General features: G+C 38.6%; 1 protein-coding gene across 1 annotated transcript; it reads right to left on the bottom strand.

The window, feature by feature from the left end:
- Window positions 1–9,773: 9,773 nt before the first annotated feature.
- Window positions 9,774–13,026, bottom strand: UBQLN2 (ubiquilin 2). Its single transcript, NM_001205682.1, has one exon. The coding sequence runs from the start codon at window positions 12,760–12,762 to the stop codon at window positions 10,888–10,890; it is 1,875 nt and encodes a 624-aa protein (NP_001192611.1). The 5' UTR covers window positions 12,763–13,026; the 3' UTR covers window positions 9,774–10,887.
- Window positions 13,027–23,240: the final 10,214 nt, after the last annotated feature.

Below are 23,240 nucleotides of genomic sequence, written 5' to 3'. Positions count from 1 at the left end.
GAGTTCAAATATTAGGATAAAAAGTAAAGCTCGTATTCAATGGGAAAAAAAAGTTCAATGGCTTCCAGGGGCTCAAAGGAGTGAATAGATGATGCACAGAGAATTTTTAGGGAAGGAAAACCATTCTACATTTTACTGTAATGGTAAATCTTAATGCATATAAATTTAAAAAATCATTTAGGATGTTGAGGCATGCCAGGATGGAATGTAGAATGTGACAAAACAATATTAACTGTATTACAAATGTATGAAAAAACCTCACTGAAATGTATGGGATAATGGTGCTGTCTCAAGTAACTTTGAAAATAGGTAGCATCTGTAAGACTAAAGGCAAAATAAGCTATATATAAGCATCTTATTCTAGCTAAGAGTTGTTTCCCACTGGGGTGAAAGTGAAGTCGCTCAGTTGTGTCTGACTCTTCGCAACCCCATGGACTGTAGCCTACCAGGCTCCTACGTCCATGGGATTTTCCAGGCAAGACTATTGGAGTGGGGTGCCATTGCCTTCTCCGATAATTATGGTTGAATACTATCAAATGAAAACTGAAAATAAAAGTAAAAGCATTTTACAGTAGAAAACTTTTGTAAAGATAGGGCTCCACATAATGTGTTAATTTAAGTCTTTATATCACTTTGTTAGTAAGTTTTGTTCTTAACACTATTATGGAGTAGCCTACTTTGCATTAACAGACATTTGAAATAACAGTCAAGCATGCCATGTGGTGGTCTAAATATCAAACAATATACTTATTTATATATACAGCATCACTCAGTACCTGCTAAAATGAATGTGAAAATTACAGAACCTAACATTTTATACTACAATAATAAAACACAAAAACAAAAAAGTGACCAATGAAGGCAGAAAATAGGACTTAAAAGAATCTAATCTCAATTGACTTTTAAAACATTCATAAAAGGAATAAATGCATATTTCACAAACAGTGAAAGCAAATGTTTCAACAAGCAATTCAGTTCCAGGTGCGGACAACAGCATTAGCCTAATATATGACAATGACTTCAGAGGAGCAAGTGTTCTTTTCTATAAATGAGAAAGCTGTGAGACGACAAAGTCTGCCACGTGAAGAGTTAGAAGGAAAAGATACAAACCCAAACTTAGATGTAAAGAAAAAAACAAAATAAAATTAAATTAAATATTGAAAAACTGGAAACTGTGGCACATCAAAAAATGCTGAATAACTGTCTTCTGTGAGAGCTGAGTTTTTGTTCACACAGAAGTATTTATGTACAACACCACCCTTATGGCAGAAAGTGAAGAGGAACTAAAAAGCCTCTTGATGAAAGTGAAAGTGGAGAGTGAAAAAGTTGGCTTAAAACTCAACATTCAGAAAACAAAGATCATGGCATCTGGTCCCACCATTTCATGGGAAATAGATGGGGAAACAGTGGAAACAGTGTCAGACTTTATTTTTCTGGGCTCCAAAATCACTACAGATGGTGACTGCAGCCATGAAATTAAAAGACGCTTACTCCTTGGAAGGAAAGTTATGACCAACCTAGATAGCAGATTCAAAAGCAGAGACATTACTTTGCCAACAAAGGTTCGTCTAGTCAAGGCTATGGTTTTTCCTGTGGTCATGTATGGATGTGAGAGTTGGACTGTGAAGAAGGCTGAGCACCGAAGAATTGATGCTTTTGAACTGTGGTGTTGGAGAAGACTCTTGAGAGTCCCTTGGACTGCAAGGAGATCCAACCAGTCCATTCTGAAGGAGATCAGCCCTGGGATTTCTTTGGAAGGAATGATGCTAAAGCTGAAACTCCAGTACTTTGGCCACCTCATGCGAAGAGTTGACTCATTGGAAAAGACTCTGATGCTGGGAGGGATTGGGGGCAGGAGGAGAAGGGGACGACAGAGGATGAGATGGCTGGATGGCATCACTGACTCGATGGACATGAGTTTGGGTGAACTCCAGGAGTTGGTGATGGACAGGGAGGCCTGGCGTGCTGCGCTTCATGGGGTCACAAAGAGTCGGACATGACTGAGCGACTGATCTGATCTGATCTGAAGGCTTACTGGTTAAATATCTGAGGCATATCTGGCCTTGAACACTTTCCTTATATGCTGGAGCTGTAAACAAGTTTTCTCAGTCATAAAAAAAAATTCTCAGCAGTTGCATTAACATGAAACAATGGTCTTAATACAAGGAAAAAAAAAAAGAGAGAAAATTAAACAAAACTCCTAGATAAGAGGGCATTTGGCAGGATATCCAAAAACGACCCCACTGGGGTAGGGGTTAACAATTTAGATAGTGATGTACATATATACTGGAATTAAACAACTGTGTAAATGTATGGCAGATGGTAGGAGCTAAGTTTCTCACTTTTGGAGTGGAATGTTACAAACAAGTAAGAGGAGGAGACTTGAATGATCCATATGGATTATTAATGTTCCTTTTGATGATGGATTAGAATTGAAGATATCAGCAATATCTCATGTTTAGCTTAATATAGATATAATTCTTACATATGGAACGAATATTTATAGATACATATATATACGTGGTTTAGTATACACACACATTTCTTTGCTCAGTCTGCTGAGAGGACCTCAAAGCAATGGAGTCCTAATAATAATGAGCACATCCAGCACCAATGTCATGGTTTTTAATATCATTCTCCAATAAATGGAACTATGGTTCCCAGAAGAGGTTGACCCAAGAAATATATAATTGAGCTTAGAGTTTCTTGCAATGCCAGAAAGTAAATGCTCAAAAATAAAATGATGGAAGTATGTCAAAAGGCCTTGAGTCAACCCAAGAGCATTCAATGGTCAAAGCTGTAACAATTTTGACCAATGAGATAAAGTGGTATTGGATTATAATCCAAAGTATAAAATAAATATCCATGAGTCTGTACTGATATAAATACATTAGTTAATAAATTAGGAAAGAGACAAATCTCTCATGCAGAATAATTTCTGATAAACTGTGTAGATATTTCACCTTCAGAGAGTTGGAGCACAACTCTCAACTTTGTGTGGGCTGCATATAATAAATTCCTTCCAAAGTGTACAGTACTGAAAGGAGGGGGAAAGTATCTTTGCAGTGGATAGAACTGATACACATTCACTCAAGCTAGGTGATCAGGTCATACAAAAAATTATACATCATAACGATAATATGTATATTTGACATAATGTGATGAAAATGGTACTCTATTGCTGTGATCTTCCTCCTCAAAATCTTTAACTCTAGATTGATCATGAGGAAAATATTGGACAAATTCCAATTGAGGGATACTCCACAAAATGCCTGTCTAGTACTCTTCATTCTATCAAGATCATCAAAAACAAGGAAAGTCTGAGATATCAGAGGCAAGAGCAGCCTAAGGAAACAATGACTAAATGCAATGTGGTATCCAGGATGGGATAACTAGAAGAGAAAAAATACATTATATAGAAACTAAGAAAATCTGAATAAAGTATGGACTTGAGTTAATAGTAATGCTTCATTACTGCTTCATTAATTGTAACAAATATACTATAAGATGTGAAAACTAGGGGACATTTAGTCTGGGGTATATAAGAACTTTCTATGTTGTCTTCCTAATTTTTCTGTAAATTGAAAACTATTTTAAAATAAAAAGTTTATTTAAAAACTATCTAGACATAGGAATACATCCAGAAATGGAAGCAGGGGTGTAAGGGAAGCAAGAAGGCCAAGACAATTTTGCTATAGCTTCTGGTCACATGATATGTGGTTAACCCAGGTTAAGGCTCATGGAGAAGGCAAACATCTACATGGGGAATGTATCAGGAGAATTTATCAGAAAAGGCATATGTGGAGGGGACCCTGATTTAGCTGGCAAAAGCAGTTTTACACATACACACACATTTGAGATTCAATTTACATTTGTTTAATAAGGAAACTGATGTGTTTCCAGTACGAGGATACTCTTTTCTAGACTTTTTGGAGTCCTAGGTTAACTTATAAAGAATACAAAGCATAATAACTCAAAATCTTGATGTCATTCATCTGATGGAATAAAATCCATGGTATCATGTAAAACGTATCAGTACAAACATTTTTATGCTCCAAAAGGATCACTCTAACTAAAGAATTATATATGGAATTACATACACACACACACACACACACAGAGATACACACACTGCTATCATATCACATCGTACATACTACTGTTAATTTCAACTTCCACATATCACTTTAACCACCATGGTGTTTATTATCAAGAGAAACAGGAGGTCAGAATGCCACTGTAATCTTCATTTTCAAACCAGAATCCTTTAACTTCAGGCATCCACTCCTATTTCCTCCACCCAAGCTCTCAGCATGTTCCGATATTCATTTTAAGATTGTATTTGAGTCCTTTTCCCATGGTAGCATCATGAAATAAAATAGTGAGTTTATCTAAATTTGTTGTCAACAAAGATGTGCTGTCTGATTTGTATTTATTAAAGTAGGAAATTCGGGATAGAAGTTTGTAACATGACTTCATTTGGGAACAACTTTGACCTCAGACCTTGCAAATTCAGTGAGAAGCTGAAGAGTCCATTGGGAAAATATTAGCTTTAGAAGGAATCTTGAAGGTCTTCTAATCCAGAGTTCTACCTAATGTATGAAACTATTCTTGAACATTTCCAGCAAATCAGCTTCCATTTAAACAGCTCCAGTGAAGAGGGTTATCTTCAATTTATTGCTAGAAAGTTCCTAAAAGTAAGCCAAAAATCCGACTTATTGTAAATCTGAAATGATTTGCCCTCTGGAGCTACCCAAGTAAATGTTACCCCTCTTCTATCTGACAAGGCCTTTAATTATTTAAAGAAAAATATCCACAATCCCAGTCTTTAGACTAAAGCACTCTTGAAGCTTTTTATAATTGTTCTGGGTCTATTTGTAAATGAGTTACCATCTCGGTCACTTTTCACGTTATCTGTGTCCATCTTAATTGTGGCACTCTGAAATGATCCAAATCTCCCAACATGAATGGTCAAGTACAGAATAAAACATTATGAAGGACTTCCCTGTGCTGGACATCATGCCTCTACTAATAAAGCCTGAGACTTTAGTACATTTGTGTGCTCACATGGTGGGCTCATGTTAAACTTATAGTAAATTAAAACTACTGAGTCTTCTTCACAAACGCTATTTTTAAGCTATATAATCCTTTTCCTTTATTAACTGAAGTTTTGATACAAGCACAGGGCTTTACATTTTATCCTATTCAATTTAATCCTGTTAAATTTGTCTATATTTCTTTCATTCTACTAAGGACTTTTGGATCTTGTTAGTGACATCCAGTGCATTCTGCCTTCTAATGCTATACTATTTGCCATGGGATGGGCAAGCTATACTTTCATACCTAGTCATAGAAAAATAACTTCAATGGGACAGAACTGAAGTTAGAAACCTCTTGTTTACATTGACACATCATTTGGCACTTTCAATTTACTAACCCATCTACTGGCCTGTTATTATCTAGCTCATGTTACTGTATTTTTGCTCTTAAGGGCATTTTGAGAAACTGCCAAATACCATGGTGAGGTACACAATGTTTACTGCCTTGTGAGGTCTCTGGGAGGCAGCTCAACAAAAAGGCAGGCATCCTTCAGAGCAGCTGAAGCACAAGTGGCCCATGTGATTGCCAATTTGGAGGCATACCATATGTATTAGGACACTGGACAGATGTACTAACGGATAGTCTTAAATATTAGCCATAACTCAAAAGTCAGAAAGCCAAACCTCCAAACTGCAGTTTTGATAATGACAGAGTTGATTCTCACACATGCATTTTTATGTAACCTGTACCAGGGTGAACAGCAGCAGAGATGCTTCCTTTAAAAACAACTAATATGTTGCCACAACACCCAGGAGGTAAGTGAGTACATAATTTATAATAAAATCTTTTATAATAATAAGCTAGTGTATTTTAATAGGTTCAGGGGAGAGCAAAAGAGTCAATTGGTTCAGTACACACTCTGGAATCTTAGAATTGGGCTCAAATTTTGACTCTATCACTTAATAGCTATGAGACCCCAGAAAATTAACCTCTTTTAGTTTATTTCCTTATTTGTAAACTGGGGAAAATAATAGTAGTACTATCTTATAGGATTGCTATGAAAATTGAACATAAGCATGAATATATTAGCTATTTATTGTCCTTCTAATCTGACAGAAACAATCTTATGAAATCCATGCTAGAGCTGAGTAATCAAGCTCATCAACTATTTTTTAATAATAAATTACAGCATCTTCCCTGAAATTACCTTAAACTCGCTAATCTTCACATTGGGCTAAGAAGTTCTGAAGTTGAATTTTGGAAGTGTTTAGGGAATCCAAATCTGTGCATAGATATCTCAGTATAGCTGAAGCTATATGCATCAATACATATCCATCTGATGAATAATGTTGTCTATGTACATCAGGACAAACAATTCCTTATTTGAGAGTGGCTCACTCAAACTTTGGATGTGTTGGTTTAGAATTAACTTTTGCCAATGGTAATTAATATCAAAATGTTTAAAGCCTTGGTAAGAATGTACACCACCTGACAATGTTGTTCTTTGAGGTGGTTTCAGTCTGATGTCTGCCAAATCATTTTTCACCTTTCTATTTTTAGAAAATTGTTTTTCCCCTAAGTTTCCTAACAGACTTCTGGGAAGATGGTAGCAATGGAACAGGTCCCCAATTCTTGCCTCCCTCCCAAAAATCAATAGAAATTACCACAGGCAAACAAAAATTGAGCAAAACTTGTACAAACAACAAGGGCATTAGAATTCTCAAGGAATATCTTTAAGACACGATATTGATGGGGCCATATTGAAAGACATCACCAATTTGAAGTTCTGTGATATATTTACAAATCAAGAAAATCCTGGCAGAAAACCACTAATACAATCTAGCTTAAAGGAGCAAGGAATGAAGGTGGGGGCAGGCAGTGAAAAAATTGGCATGGGAACCACTCATAAATTGAGGTAAGCCTGAGTAACTTCCTTTATCTAAATCTCCCAATGTATTCTTTAATAAAATAATGCCAAGTTGGGAATATAAAAATTGCCACACAGTTTTAAAAGTTTATATTTACTAAATTAAGCCGTATTATGAACATTTTCTATCAGGTCAGTCTTAGTTGTATGGCTAGAATAATAAATTCATTAGAGAATAATGTTAAAATTCTGAATTTGAGATATTCTTGTGGACATGAAACACAGGCCAAAGGCTCTCCTAATACCCTAATCCCAATTCTTGGGCTAGGCTCTGACAGGAATTACTCCTCTTGTTGCTATTTTGACATTGTACATGAAGAGATTTTGGAGCAGGCTGCCCCTTCTCAGAAGGCAAATTCAGTGTCTCTGACCATGGTATATCATTAAACAAGATGGTCTCAACCTGATGTGAGTCCTCATTAATAAACCAGCAGGACTTATTTCAATGTAGTATATCCATTCCATGACCCCATCCCCAACTGGCCACACACAAGTGGTGACTGTACATGACATCACACACCTGAAGTAGAGGCCAAAAGAACAAATGAGGAATGCAATCTTAAGGTGAACCTTTCCTGTTGGGATTGCCCCTGAGCCTATCTCCCTCCCCACTACTTCATCCTGCTGGATCACAAAGTCAGTATCATTTAGCCATCTAGTGTAAGCTTAGGGAGGGGGTGACAATCACTTAAATAATGAAAGCATAAGATAATTACCCCACTCTTATTGGAGGGACAGAAAGCAGGTTAGGATATCCCCTTCTTATTCAATGGTGAATAAATGGATAAATTATGAATTAATAGTAAATACAGAAAACCCAAAACAAAAACAGAGCCTATAAAATGAACTTGTAAGATAATAAGAGGAAATTATATCATGTAAGAGATGGAGAAAGAACAGTATAAAAAATTTTAAAAGAGGGAGTAGAGTTACAAATAAGAATTAATAAACTGGAAAGCAAAATACAACAAAAAACAGCATTAATATATTAAAAGACGTGGACTTTTTCAGGGAGAAAACGAAACATATTAAAAGGCAGAGAAACATCTGGTAAGAGTAATTCCTTCAACGCCTGAAAGAATTTTACCTGGTAAATTATCTGAGCCAGGCCTCAGAAAACATCCATCCACTTTTTCCTATGGCTATGATTTATTGCTATTTTCTATGTTATTGGCTTATTTTTGTACTGATATGATTCGATGTATAAAATCATTCATCATAATTTTAATTTACTGTCGAAGATTTTGTTATTATAATTACCATAAACATACAGCTTCATACAGCAGTGAAATAATAAAACACCATTTCCTCAGTTGGTGTTCTAAGCAATATTGATATGCCGGATGTTATTGTGTTTAAAAGGGAAAAAGTAGTTCTTTACTCAAGTAAGTTTAGGCAATGTTGAGTTAGGTAAAAGTTTAAATAGTTTTTACTCTTTTAAACTGAAGAACATACTCCTTTTAAGAAAATAATACTAGGTCAAAATTTACTACATCATGACTGTCCAAGAGGGGCTATAGTGTACAGCATTTTGCAAACTTATTAGACTATGTCCCAGGGAAATAGTTTTTCAAAAATTGAAACATGTATAATATCATGTATGAAATGAGTCGCCAGTCCAGGTTCGATGCATGATGCTGGATGCTTGGGGCTGGTGCACTGGGACGACCCAGAGGGAGGGTATGGGGAGGGAGGAGGGAGGAGGGTTCAGGATGCGGAACACAGGTATACCTCTGCCGGATTCATTTCAATATTTGGCAAAACTAATACAATATTGTAAAGTTTAAAAATAAAATAAAATTAAAAAAAAAAAAGAATTGCTGCAGCAAACATAGTCTGGTTAAAATGAGAAATAATACAAGAATGTCACTGCCACTAATTTTTTCTTTAGCATGAATTGTTTAACCCATGCTGTTAGAATCTATGTTATAAATTTTGAAAATAATCTATCATTATAAATTTTCCATTGGTATGATTGATTACCAGAAAACACTCAAAAGGATCAACTGAAAACCTTTTAATAGATTTCAGTAAACTGTCAACTTAAAACTAATCTATGAAAATACATTCTTCCCTTATAAAGCAAAAATGCACAACATGGGTAACACACTAAGAACTCCCAACTCCAGAATTGTTTCCTATATATCTGTATTACTAGGAATATATTTATTACAAATTATATGGGGCTTAAATAAATAAAACTCTTGAAGGATGTAAAAAGTGTTTTGTTTTTTTTTTTAATGAGGCAATATATCATGTTTCTGGAAAGCATTGTAATTCTGTACTTCTCACTATCCTATCAATTTAAGACAATCCTAACCAAATCACCAATTTATTTGGGGGGAGTGGCTATCTAGTAACTATAAAGTTCATCTGGTAATATAAACATGTTGGAATCAGTAGAAAATTGTGAAAAATAAAAGAGATCAAAAGGAGGATGTGCCCTAAGAGATATGAAGTCATATTTCTAACTCAATAACTACAGGCTGGTGTACTGGGGCTACAATGTTCAGTGGTACTAAAGAGAATTCAAACAGAATAAAGTGTGTGTGTGTGTGTGTGTGTGTATGACATTTCAAATGGAGGGGGAATGTGGACAATGAAATAAATACTAGGTAACAACAGTCTAAACTTGAGGGAAAAATGGTAAAATACGTAAATCTATTCACCAAAATAATTCCAGACAGGGCAAAGGTACTTTTTTTTTTATAAAAAATGAAACCATTAAAATTAGAGAAATACAGGACAAGATTTATATAATCCTTGGGTTGGGCAATCCTTCTAAACATGATCCTATGGACAGAAGGCAAAAAGAAAAAAATTTATTCATTTTTTATTTTTTTAGTCATTTTTAATGCATTTTCCCTGTGCACAAGAGAAATAACTGATGGAGTCAAAAGATACAGTTTTCTTTATACACAGCAGTTAAAAGTAATGCAAACATCACATGACACTTTCAGTGAAAGTTACATTTCCAATTACAAATCAAAATGCGTACTGGGATCTCTTTATGGGAGAAGCTGAGAAGGAAGTCTTAAAAAAGCACTTTCCTGGCATTACTATACTGATCCTTCAGGCTGCACTAAGATTAAGTTCATATACAATCAATTTGCAAATGTTGACACGTCACACTGTTTTCTGTACAATTAAATGTATACTTAGAGATACCAGGATAAACATTTCTACTATATTTTAACTGAACTTACCTAATCAACATTTTCACTGAGAAGTTTATCAAAGATGCTGTAAGATTCTACAAAATTGTGAGATAATACCGAGCTCCAGAAATATTTCTTATATTCTTTCTCATTTTGGTTATACATATCTGCTCAGAGATTCTGCTGCAATTTATCGAGATGTACAGTTCCAATTGTGCTTACTGTACTGTGTATAAATATATCAAAAAAAGATCAAATAGTATAAATCTTACAGCATTTTGCTAGCAAAAATACATGCCAAAGTCACAATAAGCAATATTGTACCACAAATTATAGAGCTTCAATTAATGTTTCTGTTTTTAATATTTTCATTCTACATTAAATTACTATCATAGGCTAATGTTTAATGCAAATAAATTGGACATCTGTAGGACAAAACTTGTTCACCCAACTGTAAACGTTGATATCTGTTTCCAAAAATCACAATAAATGCAGAATAAAGAAGTGTTTGCATGCAACACCTTTGAGTAAAACAGCATTGATTCTCACCATTCAAAACAGAGGAAGGGAGGGAAGGAAGGAGAGAGGGAGGGAGGAAACAAAGAGGGAGGAAAGGACTCCACCTTAAAATGCATATTAAATTTATAACTAGACAAAGTTGAAAGAATCAAACTGAAAGTAAAGCACAATTTTGTGTGTGTTTAAAGATTTAAGAGCCATTATCAAAAATAAGATACATTTTTTCCAGTTACAGAAATGTAATTACGATGGCTGGGAGCCCAGCAGCCTCTCAATGGCTGCATTGATGTCGCCTCCTGTTGCTATTAGAGCCTGCAAGTTTGCTTCCCGGTTTAAGAAGCCCATTGCGTTGAGCTGTTCCAGTTGTTGTTGAAATCTGACTTCTGGATTTGGCAGCTGCGGAGGATTTGCACCAGCCAGAGCCTGCACCATTTGCTGAATGAACTGCTGGTTGGGTCCAGATTCCGATATTGGGCTCGTGGTTTCACTGGGTGCAGAGCTAGACACAGTAGGCCCAGGGGGTGCGCCTGTGCCAGTGGAGCCAGGGGGACCTGCAGGGCCAGTGGGTCCTATGGGCCCAATGGGACCTATGGGCGTAAACGGGACTATGGGGCCAATGGGGCCTATGGGTGTGACTGGGCCTACAGGGCCTATAGCTGTTCCCAGCACCCCCACCCCCACACCTGGAGTGAAGCTTGGAATGAGGCCAGGAGCTTCAGTGGCTAATGTCTGTAGCCCCTGCTGGATCTGCATTAAAGCCTGCATTGCTCTTGGGTTTGACATGGCCGATAACGTGTCTGGATTCTGCATCTGCTGTAAAAAAGTAGGGAGCTGTGGACGCATCTGCTCCTGCAGCTGAGGATTTGTAGTAAACACAGGGCTATTCAGCATCATCTGTGCAGCCAAATCTGGATTCTGGCTCAGAGACTGCATCATGCTTCTCATATACGGTGCAGACAGCATATTCTGGATCAGCTGGGGGTTTTCCGTTATCTGTTGCAGCAAGCTCTGCATTCCTGGGGTGCTGAAGATACTGGCGACATAATTGGCTGCAGCCACTGTGTTTCCGGTAGCACTGCTGGAGCTACTGCCAGATCCACTGCCACTGCTAGTTGTTGTGCTAGTGGTCGCAGAACTCTGGGTAGCCGGTGGTGGCGCCCAGGGATTGGGTAGTGGATCACGATTTTCTGTGCGGGAAGGTTGTGTGCCTTCTCCAGAAGAGGAACTGCTCCCCACGGAGGCAAATGGGTTACCACCAAACTGCTCTTGTGCAGCATTAAGCATGGGTTCTTGAATGTCAGTGTACATGCGCCGTAAAGCATTGTAGCCACCTGGGATGCTTTCAAGATTGCTGAGAGCCAGGTCTTGATTTCTCATCATTTCCTGCATCATAGCTGGATTCCTGGCGATTTCAAGGGTCTGCCTCATTATATCTGGGTTGTTTAGCAGGTGACTGATTTCTGGGTTTCTTTGAATCAATTGCTGCATCTGTGGATTGGCCATAATGAGCTGCCTCATCAGATCAGGATTCGAAAGCATGCTCTGAACAAAGGGATTTTCCATGATTTGGATCATCATCTCAGGGCTGGACAAGAGCTGCTGCTGCATCTGGTTCTGGAGCTCAGAGAAGTTAGTCGAGCTCAAGCCGAGGCTGCTAAGGCCTGCAAGTCCTCCAAGGCTCCCCAAACCAAACGGGTTGCTATTTGTGGAAATAGGTGTGGAGTTACTCCTGGGAGTCGACGCGGTGGTAGTATTAGTTCCCGCGGCATTACTAGGCTGTGTGGACTGGCCCTGAGGTCGGTTCTGGCTTTTGATGACAAGGTGAACAGTCAGTCCATCATGGATGCCATGTTGGATCAAGGTATCTTGATCTTTTAAGATTTTTCCGGCAAAAATCAGCACTAACTGATCTGTTTGGGATTTGAAGCGTTTCGAAATCGCTTCCTTAAACTGCTGGACTGAGCTGTTCTCGGGCACTGCGAACTCCTCTTTCTCTTTGGGGGTCTTCACAGTGACTTTGATGATTTTGGGCTCGGCCTGGGTAGAGGCTGGGCCTTGGGCCGCAGCAGAGCCGCGGGAGGGGCGCGGGGGGCCGCTGCTCTCGCCATTCTCAGCCATGGCGGCCGCGGTGACGCAGGCAGTCAGGGAAGGCGCCGGCAGGCGAGAGAGAGAGAGAGAGAGAGGAAAGAAGGAGGCACTGCCACTGCAGGTTGGGCCGGACCGGGCGGGGAGCGCGGAGCACGGTACCTCTGTGTTGAAGACTGCAGATCACTGGTCCTCCGGTGAAAAGAAGGCTCCGTGTAGGCCGCGGTTCGCGGTCTCGGCGCTCCGGTCTCTGGGCCGCCGCCGCCGCCGCCGCCGCCGCCGCCGCCGGGCCGCCGTGTGATCCCACCGCGCGCTCTCCCAGCAGCTTCTGCAACTGCTCCGCCCGCTCCTCCCCGCCCCTTCCCCTCCCCCAGCTCCGCGCTCTCCTCCCCGCTGCCCCCCCTACTGAGGCGGCGCCAGGCCCAGAATGATAGATGCAACTCTGTCAAAATTAAAAACTTATGTAGTAAAAAAAGAAAATAAGGGAGAGAAACAGAGAGAAAGAAACGAAAGGACAACAGCAGACAAGCGAAAAGAGAGGGAAAGAAAGAGAGGAAGGGAAGCCAGCTTCTATAAAGGACATTAAAAGCTAATGGAAAAAATATATATACATATATATATTCCATTAAGCAGTAAAGTGAACAGGTGAAAGCCTGAATCGAACCGACCCCAATTAAAAGATCAAAAATGAAAAATAAAGAGCACTGACAAAGCAAAAAGGGAAAGGTGAACACTACCCTTAGAAGGGAAGAGAACTGGGCAGAGCCTGCATTTTACAAAAGAAATGCAAATGGCCAATGGGCATATGAAAGAATCATTAAGCTCACTGGCAAGCAAAGAAATTAAATTGAAACAATGAGATTCTTCCTCTGTCTTATATTGGAAAAGATGAAAAATAATAATAGGCCTTATCTTCAGGAGAGAGAGAACTGAGAAAATGTCCTCTAATGTTAATTTTGAAGTGTAGGTTGTGTAAGGCAATTTTAACATATATATCAATATTTTAAATATTTCCACCTTTATTTGGAAGTGCCTCATTTAGAGACCTCATCTATGAAAATAATTGGATAAGGATGCAAAAATACATATGTAAAAATGTACATGCACTACAGCATTCAAAAAATTATTTTAAAAGATAATCAGTATATCTTTACACAGGATTGGTAGATATATTATATTACCATACAAATATGCACTATTTAAAAAATAAGTGGTTATTTGTATGATATAAACTGTACATGAAATAGGGAAAGTACATAGTATTTTCACTGTCAGCTTTATATTTATATTTCTGTACAGTTAGAAATTATACAATCATTATGTCTCAATACCAAAAAATACAGCAAGTATATTTTTATTTTAAAACTATTTCTAAGCAGTTAGTATGTGTAAACTGTCTTTAAAGATGGTGAATGTGTAAAAAGAACCCTGAAACACTATACACCAGTATGTTAATGGTGGTTATTACTTGGTACTGAAATTATGAATAATTGTTCCTTTTTTAAAATAAAAGTATTAATTTTCTGACAGCTTTTATAAGTATGCTTTGCCTTTACAATTTTAAAAAATGAGAAGTTATTTTGGTGGGAAGTTATAGGTAGAAACTGACAGGCATACAATAGTAGTGGCAGCTATTAACATATTTGTCTAACTTAATTACAGATTAAGTAGAAGAAATAAAGATCTAGCACTTGAATAATAAAACAAATAACTTAAAATTTATGTATAAATTTCTAATTCTGGTTTATACCATGCAAAAAAGTACTTTTCCCCCTAGTTTTCTGCCAGCATTTAATAGCATTTGAAGCATTAGGACACAAATACTTTAGTAACCTTCAAGAAAAAAAAAATAGGTATGTGATGTCTATCAAGAGGGGAATGTATTAATATAGTGTGATTAATAGAATACAGAAGATAAAGGGAATGAACTAGATCTAAATAAATTTATATATGTAGATCTCAAAAACCTAATTAAATAGAACAACATTCTATGGTGTGTGTGTGTGTGTGTGTGTATATATATATATATATATATATGAAGCTATTGAAAATATACTAGAATGGTTCATACCATAAATTTGCACCCATGAGGAAGAGGGAATCAAATGGTACACAGGACAGTAATTAAAAGGAAATTTAATTAAATCACTAAAAATGTATTTCCTCTTTTATATGGAAGCAGATATGGCAAAAAAGCAAGAGTTAATTCTAGGTGATAGGGACATTTTTTGATTAAACTGTTGTGTTTTTTTAGATTTTTAATTTTCAAAAAAAAAAAAAGAAAAATTAAGCAAATATCACAGGTCATCTTCTTTGATCTCAGCAGAATAAAACTCGACATTAATGAAAGTGTGAATGAAAAACCACTTGAAAATTAAAACAGAATTAAACACTTTGGGGACAAAATACAAGTGAAAGTTCTTAGAGTGAATTTAGGGAAATAGTAGTAATAAAAATAGTAGTAATGAGAACATAAACGTTCATAATATGATGGGATTTCCCTATGTGTGATCTGAGGATCTCATTTAAAAATACAGATTTCTAGACCCCACTCCAAACCTATCAAAATATAAATGGTGCTCAGAAATCTGCATTCTTACCAAGCTTCAATTTAATGGTATTTGATTTACTGGGTACTATGTAAATGAACTCAGAGTCAAATCTATGCACTCAAAGATCTTAACTTCCAAAGAATAGATAGAAAATAAATTAATTAGATATTCAAATACAGAGGACCAAAAAAAAAAAAAAAAAGAATAAAGAGAGAAGCAGGGTGATGGCTACAAAGTGATAAAATCAAACATTAATGAATTAACAAATTCAAAAAATAAAATGTGTTAAGAAAATCTAAGAAGTTCTTTGAAGAACAAGTTAAATAGATAAACTATTATAATTAAGTGATTCTCTTAGAAGTCTCTCACAAGAATACAGCAAAACATAGGAGCACAGAATAGGAGCAGAAACATACTCTCTTCTTGAATTCTCTTATAAGCATATTTCTTTTTTTTCCCCTACTGTAAACTTTTTCTTAGAGAGCAGAAATAACAATAAATAGTTAAATAGCAGTCATCCTGAATTCTTCCATAGAGGGTAGTATCTGAGAAGTTGAAAGACTGTCAAAGAGATTCTCCCCATGGGAGATGGAGGTGGACCACAGTTTGGGCTCAGTAGATACAGATTTAGTGTTATTTTGGCCATTGTTTTCTCCCTCCACCTCAGATTCATTGAGATATAATTGATATATGCTGCTGCTGCTGCTAAGTCGCTTCAGTCGTGTCCGACTCTGTGCAACCCCATAGACGGCAGCCCACTTGGCTCCCCCATCCCTGGGATTCTCCAGGTAAGAACACTGGAGTGGGTTGCCATTTCCTTCTCCAATGCATGAAAAGTGAAAAGTGAAAATGAAGTTGCTCAGTCGTGTCCGACCCTCAGCGACCTCATGGACTGCAGCCTACCAGGCTCCTCTGTCCATGGGATTTTCCAGGCAAGAGTATTGGAGTGGGGTGCTATTGCCTTCTCTGAATTGATATACAACACTGTGTAAATTTAAAGTGTACAACTCATTGATTTGATATATCTATATAATGAAAAATGATTACCATTGCAACATAATCAGATAGATCTCAGGTGGTTTCAACCTGCAACAGATTGAAGTGAGTCTTTGGTTCTCAACTGGAGACTGATGTTGGGTTACAGCAGTGAGAGCACAGAATCCCTAGCCACTGGACCAATTGTCAGTGACAAGGTCCTGGCTCTTTGGCTTCGCTAAAAAGAATTTCCACAAGGACAAAAAGTAGTGAAATAAGTAAAGTGCTTAGGTAGGTGGAAAAAAGAGCACAGTACACGTGTATAGACACACAGGCAGACTCCAAGAGAGAGAGAATTGCAGAGTTGTGCTTTCGTGATAGTGTGGATTGTTTTTATGGGGCATTTCTTCTGGGTTTCCTTTGGCCACTCATTTTGATTTGCCTGGTTCAAAGTTCATATTTGGTATATCTCAGGATCCTCCCATGTGTGCACACACATTGCTTATACAAGATGGGTTCCACCAAAGAAGCCTATAAGTAGCTTGGCATCAGTCCTCTTCCGAACTCCAAGAAGATTTTCTGTGAATGTATAGTTGTTGAGGTCCCATGACTTCAAGAATGAGAAATATGTGGTTTCTTATCTTCTATCTGGGCAAGGCCCAGCTTCCTCTCTCAATTGTCCTGCTACTGATATTTTGGAGTTTTGGTTCACAGGGAATGAATCTCCAATCACTTTACCCTGGTGTAGGGGCAGCTACTTCTTGCCTCAAATCCCCCTTGAGAGACATAGATGCCATGAAATATTTATTGGGAAAATGAAAAGTGAAAGTCTGTCTTCTGTAGCTTCTTCAAGCTAGTCAGGGGCTCATAGATCCTACCTAGCTGGAGTCACAGAGCTCTCACCCTGTCTCTTTAAATTGGCCCCATAGTGATTTCTATTGTTATTTCAGCAGTATCTGCTGTGGGGAGTGGCTGGAGTCCCTGCATTACCATTGTCCTGTGATGTCCTAGAGAAAACAAACTAAATAATTAGATTAGAGAAGCTGGAGCTGAAGACTGGTTAAAGACTATTATAACCAGAGGCTCAAGCAAGGGTAGGAATCTGGTTATACAAGGTCAGCATATCTTTGTTAATCTCGAGCTTAAAATTTAGTGTATTTCTCTATGTCTAAAATGGAAGGTCTGAACCTGTTTGTCCCAGACCTCCTTCTTGGACCGAAAGGTATTAGTTGCAGATTTGCAATAGTATGGGAGACAAGAAAGCACTAGGCAAAATATAACATAAAGCAGTATGGCTGAGAAAAGGAAGGTTATAAGAAAATGGAAACCTCCCATAATAAAGTTTTTAATACCTTTTGGGATCAAGGAGAACAAGTTAGAGAACCAGTTTTCAATGTCCTAGCCCATGCTGAATTGCAAGGATTGATGGTTAATTGTTGAAGCCAGGTGGTTTGTTGAGTTTTCTCAGTGTTGGTCTCTACTTAGAAAGAGGTGTTAATGTATGTGCAAAAAGAAGTGTTGGCAATTGCACATACTCCTCCCTGTTCTGCCAACAGATAATCCAGGGGCAGATGGTTGTTAAGTGTCACCTTGAACAGACAATCTAGAGACTTCTGTAAATTAGTAAGAGAATTAGCAGTATTAGTAATAGCAGTGAGAGTAAGAGATAAATTTTTAAGAACATGTTGGTGGGCAGCTACCCCCTACCATCATAACAAGATGTACCCAAAGAAATAAGCACCTCTGTCTGGGATGCCACCAGGTTAATTGAGTAAACAGTTTTAATGAACTTGCCCAGTACTTGGATTCATTTAAGAAGTGGATTAAGATAAAAGTAATCAAGGTTCCCAGCATACACTGTGTGAGAGTAGAGTTATTACATAGGCAGTTATTAGCCATGGTTTCTTATCTATCTGACATAAGAACATGTATCCTGGTGGAACAAAACAGACTAACTCACCCAAGGTTTTAAAACCTAGCCATTCAATGCTATAGTTCTAAAAATGTTCTTCAACTACATACTGAAAACTTTCCATCCATGTCCATCCTGATAACTGTTCCTTAAATGTGGATCCTTCTTCCATTGGGTAGCAAGTTAGAGTTTGAGTGCAAATAGGTAACTAGAGTTCTTGTTTATGAGGGGCCATTGTAAAACTCTGGGATGTTTAAATGCCAATTCTTCATCCTTCCAATTTGACTTCATATTCTCCTTCTGTTTCCAAGGAGAGGGTTAGGCAAGAGACATTAGAATTTTCTTCAGTAGGAAAATGAACAATTCTGACTCTGTACATTACTGTTCCTGAGCCTTGGATTCTTGGTAGAAAACCATTTTTCCATTAGGAACTTGTTTAAAATTCCTTATGGGATGGAAAATGGGGCCGCTATGACCCATAATGGTCTTACCTCAGGGTAAACAAATCCAGCATTCTGTCAACCAAGTGGTGGAAGCAAGAGTTTGTGCAATGCAAACCAGAGAGTTGTCTGCCCATCCTGTGGCTAAAGGAAGTCTGCCCAGAAAAGCTAAGGCAATTAATAGATTCATAGTAACACCAATCATGGTCATATATAAATCACCTAGCGTGAGCAGAGAAGTTCAGTGAATTCAAAGAGAAAGGGTGAGAGTGAAGAAGACAGTAGTTATCTGAATCTACTGAAGCCCAGGGCATGGGCTTCCCAGGTGACACCAGTGGTAAACAACCAGCCTGCCAACACAGGAGACATAAGAGACGCAGATTCGATCCCTGGGTCGGTAATATCCCCTGGAGGAGGGCATAGCAATCCACTCCAGTATTATTGACTGTAGAATCTCATTGACAGAGGAGCCTGGCAGGCTACAGTCCATATGGTCACAAAGAGTTGGACATGACTGAAGTGACTTAGCATGCATGCACCAGAGCGTATCAATTATTCTGTACGTTAATTAAAGTACTTAGAAGCAAAAGGAAAATAGTAGCTATGCGTACTTAGCCTAGGGTCTAAGAAGGTGTTTTTTTGTTTTTTTTTTTTTTTTTTCTTTTGTCTTTTTGAATAGGAGCTTCAGGTCTTGTAGTGGCTCACCTGGGAATTTTCAGGCTGTCCTGTGAATTCCATGTCCTGTAGAGACTCAGAGGAAGGGATGGACTCACAGAAATAGCTGGAATGTGGAACTTCAGGTTCCTGTAACGTATCAGTGGAGACAAGTTTAATCCTGGACAGAAGAACCCAGCTAGTGACTCCTTAGAGTTTAACTGCTGTAGGGGTGCTCAACAGGACATGGTAAGGACCCTTCTATTTTGGGAGCAGCTGTCCACCAGGTCTTTAAAAATACCTAGTCCCCAGGGTTTTTAACTGGGACTGTCATCTAGAGCAGGCTGTATTCTTTTGCCATATTCTTGTATAGCTTTCTGGACTTGGCTTAGGTTTAATTTATACAAAATCCTGACATACCCAAAAGGTATGGAGTTGTTTGTATTTGGGTTGCTTGGGCCTCATATATCTTGTTTTCTATTTGGAGATAACTGTCTACTTCTAGGGTTTATAATATATCCCAGATGTTTAACTCACTGCTTTGAGATTTGTACCTCTGTCTGACAGGCTCTGTAACCCTGAGTTCCAAGGAAATAAAGAATTTCAATGGTATTTTGATCTGAGGTCTCTATGCTGCTGCTGCTGCTGCTGCTGCTGCTGCTGCTGCTAAGTCACTTCAGTCATGTCCGACTCTGTGCAACCCCATAGACGGAAGCCCACCAGGCTCCCCCGTCCCTGGGATTCTCCAGGCAAGAACACTGGAGTGGGCTGCCATTTCCTTGTTCAATGCATGAAAGTGAAAAGTGAAAGTGAAGTTGCTCAGTCGTGCCCAACTCTTAGCGACCCCATGGACTGCAGCCTACCAGGCTCCTCCATCCATGGGATTTTCCAGGCAAGAGTACTGGAGTGGAGTGCCATTACCTTCTCCGGAGGTCTCTATGGAGGGACTAAATATTGAAATATCATCTATATACTGTAGAATAGCACTTTCTTTTAGGTGTATTTCACTTTGTTACTTTCCTAGGGCCTGGGTGAACAAGTGTGGGACTGTCCCAAAAGCTCTGAGGCAATACTGTCCAGGTATATTGTTGCATTTGGCCTGAGTTGGGGTTAGTCCACTTGAAGGCAAACAGACATTGTGATAAGAAATGAACTTGGATCCAAAAGAAGACATCCTTGAGGTTGAGTAGAGTAAATCATTTAGCATCCTCAGGGATTTGGGTTAAGATTTGGGTTAATATGCTATAAGGATTGGCCATGAGGAAATATATAGGGACCACTGCATTCACTGCTCTAAGGTCTTGAACCATCCTAAGCAATCCATTTGGCTTAACAACTGGCAGAATAAGAGAATTGCATGGAGACTGGCAGGGTACTAAGAGGCCATGCCTTAAGAATTTATCTGTGAGGTGTTGTAAACCCTTTTTCACTTTCAACTTTACGGTTGTCTCATCTTAGGTTAAGCATTTTCTGGCTAAGACTAATTCTTACAGTTTGGGCATTTATGGCCTTTACAGGGATTTCTTTGTCCCATACTGAAAGGTTCACTGCTTGTAGAATATGGCTAGGAATAAGACCTTGCTTTTCCAGCTGGTCTGTTTTAATCAGAGTCAAGATAAGGGGCTTGCTTAGAGCCTCCTAACTGGAGTATGGCCCTGAGGGATCTCAGAAGGTCTCTCCCCAGTAGTGGGGTGGGTTACTCAGGTACAACTAAAAAGGCATGTGAAATCAACCTCTGCTCAAATTGGCAAATGAGAGGGCAAGTAAAATGGTGGGTGTGAGGCTTTCCATTGACACCAGTCACAGTACAGCTTTTGGAGGAGAGAGATTCAGCGTGAGAAATTAAGTCAGAATAAGTGAGTTCCGTATCAATCAAAAAATCAATTTTCTTACTTGCCACATCAAAGATTACCCAGAACTCCTCGATAGAAATAGACATCTTGTTATGGGAAGCTGCCAGAATCCCTGGGCAGCCTCAGTAGTCCAGCATGGCCATCTTTGCAGGCTGGGCATAGCCTGGGGAGTTCTTTCTGGCAATCTCAGACCAAGTGGCCTATTGACTTGCATTAGTAGCATTCCCTCTTATTGGGCTTACCTCCATGCAGATAGTTGGATGTTCTTGGCTCCCTCAGGTTGTCCTGAGATCACAAAGCATGGCTGACAGCAACAGCTATCAGCTTTTCATTAGTCTTGGCCTATCCTTCCTCACGTTGGGCTCTCTCTTCCTGCTGAGCTTGGTCACAATTATTGAATACCCCAAAGGCTACATTTAGGAATTGGGGCATGGGCGTTTGGGTGCTAAATTATAACTTTTGGAGTTTTTGCCTAATATCAGGGGAAGATTGACTAATAAGTGCTGTCCCAGTAGGACACTGACCTTCAGAAGTGAAGAGATCTATATTAGTATATTTCCTAAAGGCCTGCACAAGCCACCCGTGAAAAAGGACTGGATTTTCTTTTTCTTCTTGGGTCATTCCTTTAACCTTTTCATAGTTAACTGACTTTTTCATACACTTTCTCATACCTTCTAATACACATTTGATCATGTACTTCCTGGCTTCTGTTCCCTCCAGGGAATTATAATTTCAAAGGGATTCCTATTTGGGACTGCATCTCCACCCATAGCATAACATTTGGGTTGGTCTCTGGCAAGCTTCCCCTGAGCAGATTCTCTGTTTTTCCTCATAAGTGAAACAAGTAGGTAGAAATACTTGAACATCCTTCCAAATTAAATCACAGACCAGAGTTAGGGCCTGAAACACTTCAACAAACTATTAGAGTCTTCAGAAAATTTCCCCAATACCTGTTTGCTTTGGGCTAAGTTGGTCAAAGAGAAGGGCTATTGTTTTTCAGTTTCTCAGTTGTTTCTGACTCTTTACACCCCATGGACTGTACACCAGACTCCTCTGTCCAAGGGATTTCCCAGGCAAGAATACTGGAGTGGATTTCCATTTCCTTCTCCAGGAGATCTCAGCCCAGGGATCGAACCTGTGTCTCCTGCATTGGCAGTCACATTTTTACCACTGAGTCACCAGGGAAGCCCCTAAAGACAAAGGCACATGCACTCTAGTTTATTTTCATCATACAATTACCTTTTCTTGTTTGTGGAGAGAACACTTAAGATCTACTCTCTTAGTAACTTTCACATATACAATATAGCATTATTAACCATAATCACTATGGTGTAAATTAGATCCTTGGAACTTGTAAGTTCATACCCTTTGATCACTATCACCCCATCTCCCCTCATCTGCTAGCCTCTGGTAACCATTATTCTAACTCTCTGTTTCAACACATTTGGCCAAAAGCACATTTTCTTGAGTTCTCTTCTTTAACTTAAATATCATGGGTTTTTTTTCCCATTTTATTCCAAAATCTATCAATTTTAATGTTTACAACTAAATAAAATGAATATTTCAGCAGTTAAATTAACATGCCTCAGTTACTGAGAATACAACATTAATTAGTTGAAACTTAAGAAAGGAGCAACAAGATAACATGAACACAAGAATTCCGTAAGTTGATTTAATTATAATGGTGTATTTGTGAAAATTATGAGGCCATCAGTTCAGTTCAGTCATTCAGTCATGCCCGACTCTTTGTGAACCCATGGAAGCACACCAGGCTTCCCTGTCCATCACCAACTTCCGAAGCTTGCTCAAACTCATGTCCATGGAGTCAGTGATGCGATACAACCATCTCATCCTTTGTCGTCCCCTTCTCCTCCTGCTTGCAATCTTTCCCAGCATCAGGGTTTTTTTCCAATGAGTCAGTTCTTCTCATCAGGTGGCCAAAGTATTGGAGCTTGAGTTTCAACATCAGTCCTTCCAATAAATATTCAGGACTGATTTCCTGTAGGATTGACTGGTTTGAAATTATTGTGGTCCAAGAGACTCTCAAGAGTCTTCTCCAACACCACAGTTCAAAGGCCTCTATTCTTTGGTGGTCAGCATCTTTTATTGTCTAGATCTCACATCC

The sequence above is a fragment of the Bos taurus genome, chromosome X (assembly GCF_002263795.3).
Source record: "Bos taurus isolate L1 Dominette 01449 registration number 42190680 breed Hereford chromosome X, ARS-UCD2.0, whole genome shotgun sequence".
NCBI classification, from domain to species: domain Eukaryota; kingdom Metazoa; phylum Chordata; class Mammalia; order Artiodactyla; family Bovidae; genus Bos; species Bos taurus.
The sequence above is the reverse complement of the archived record's forward strand: the minus strand, read 5'-3'. Positions and strand labels throughout refer to the sequence as shown.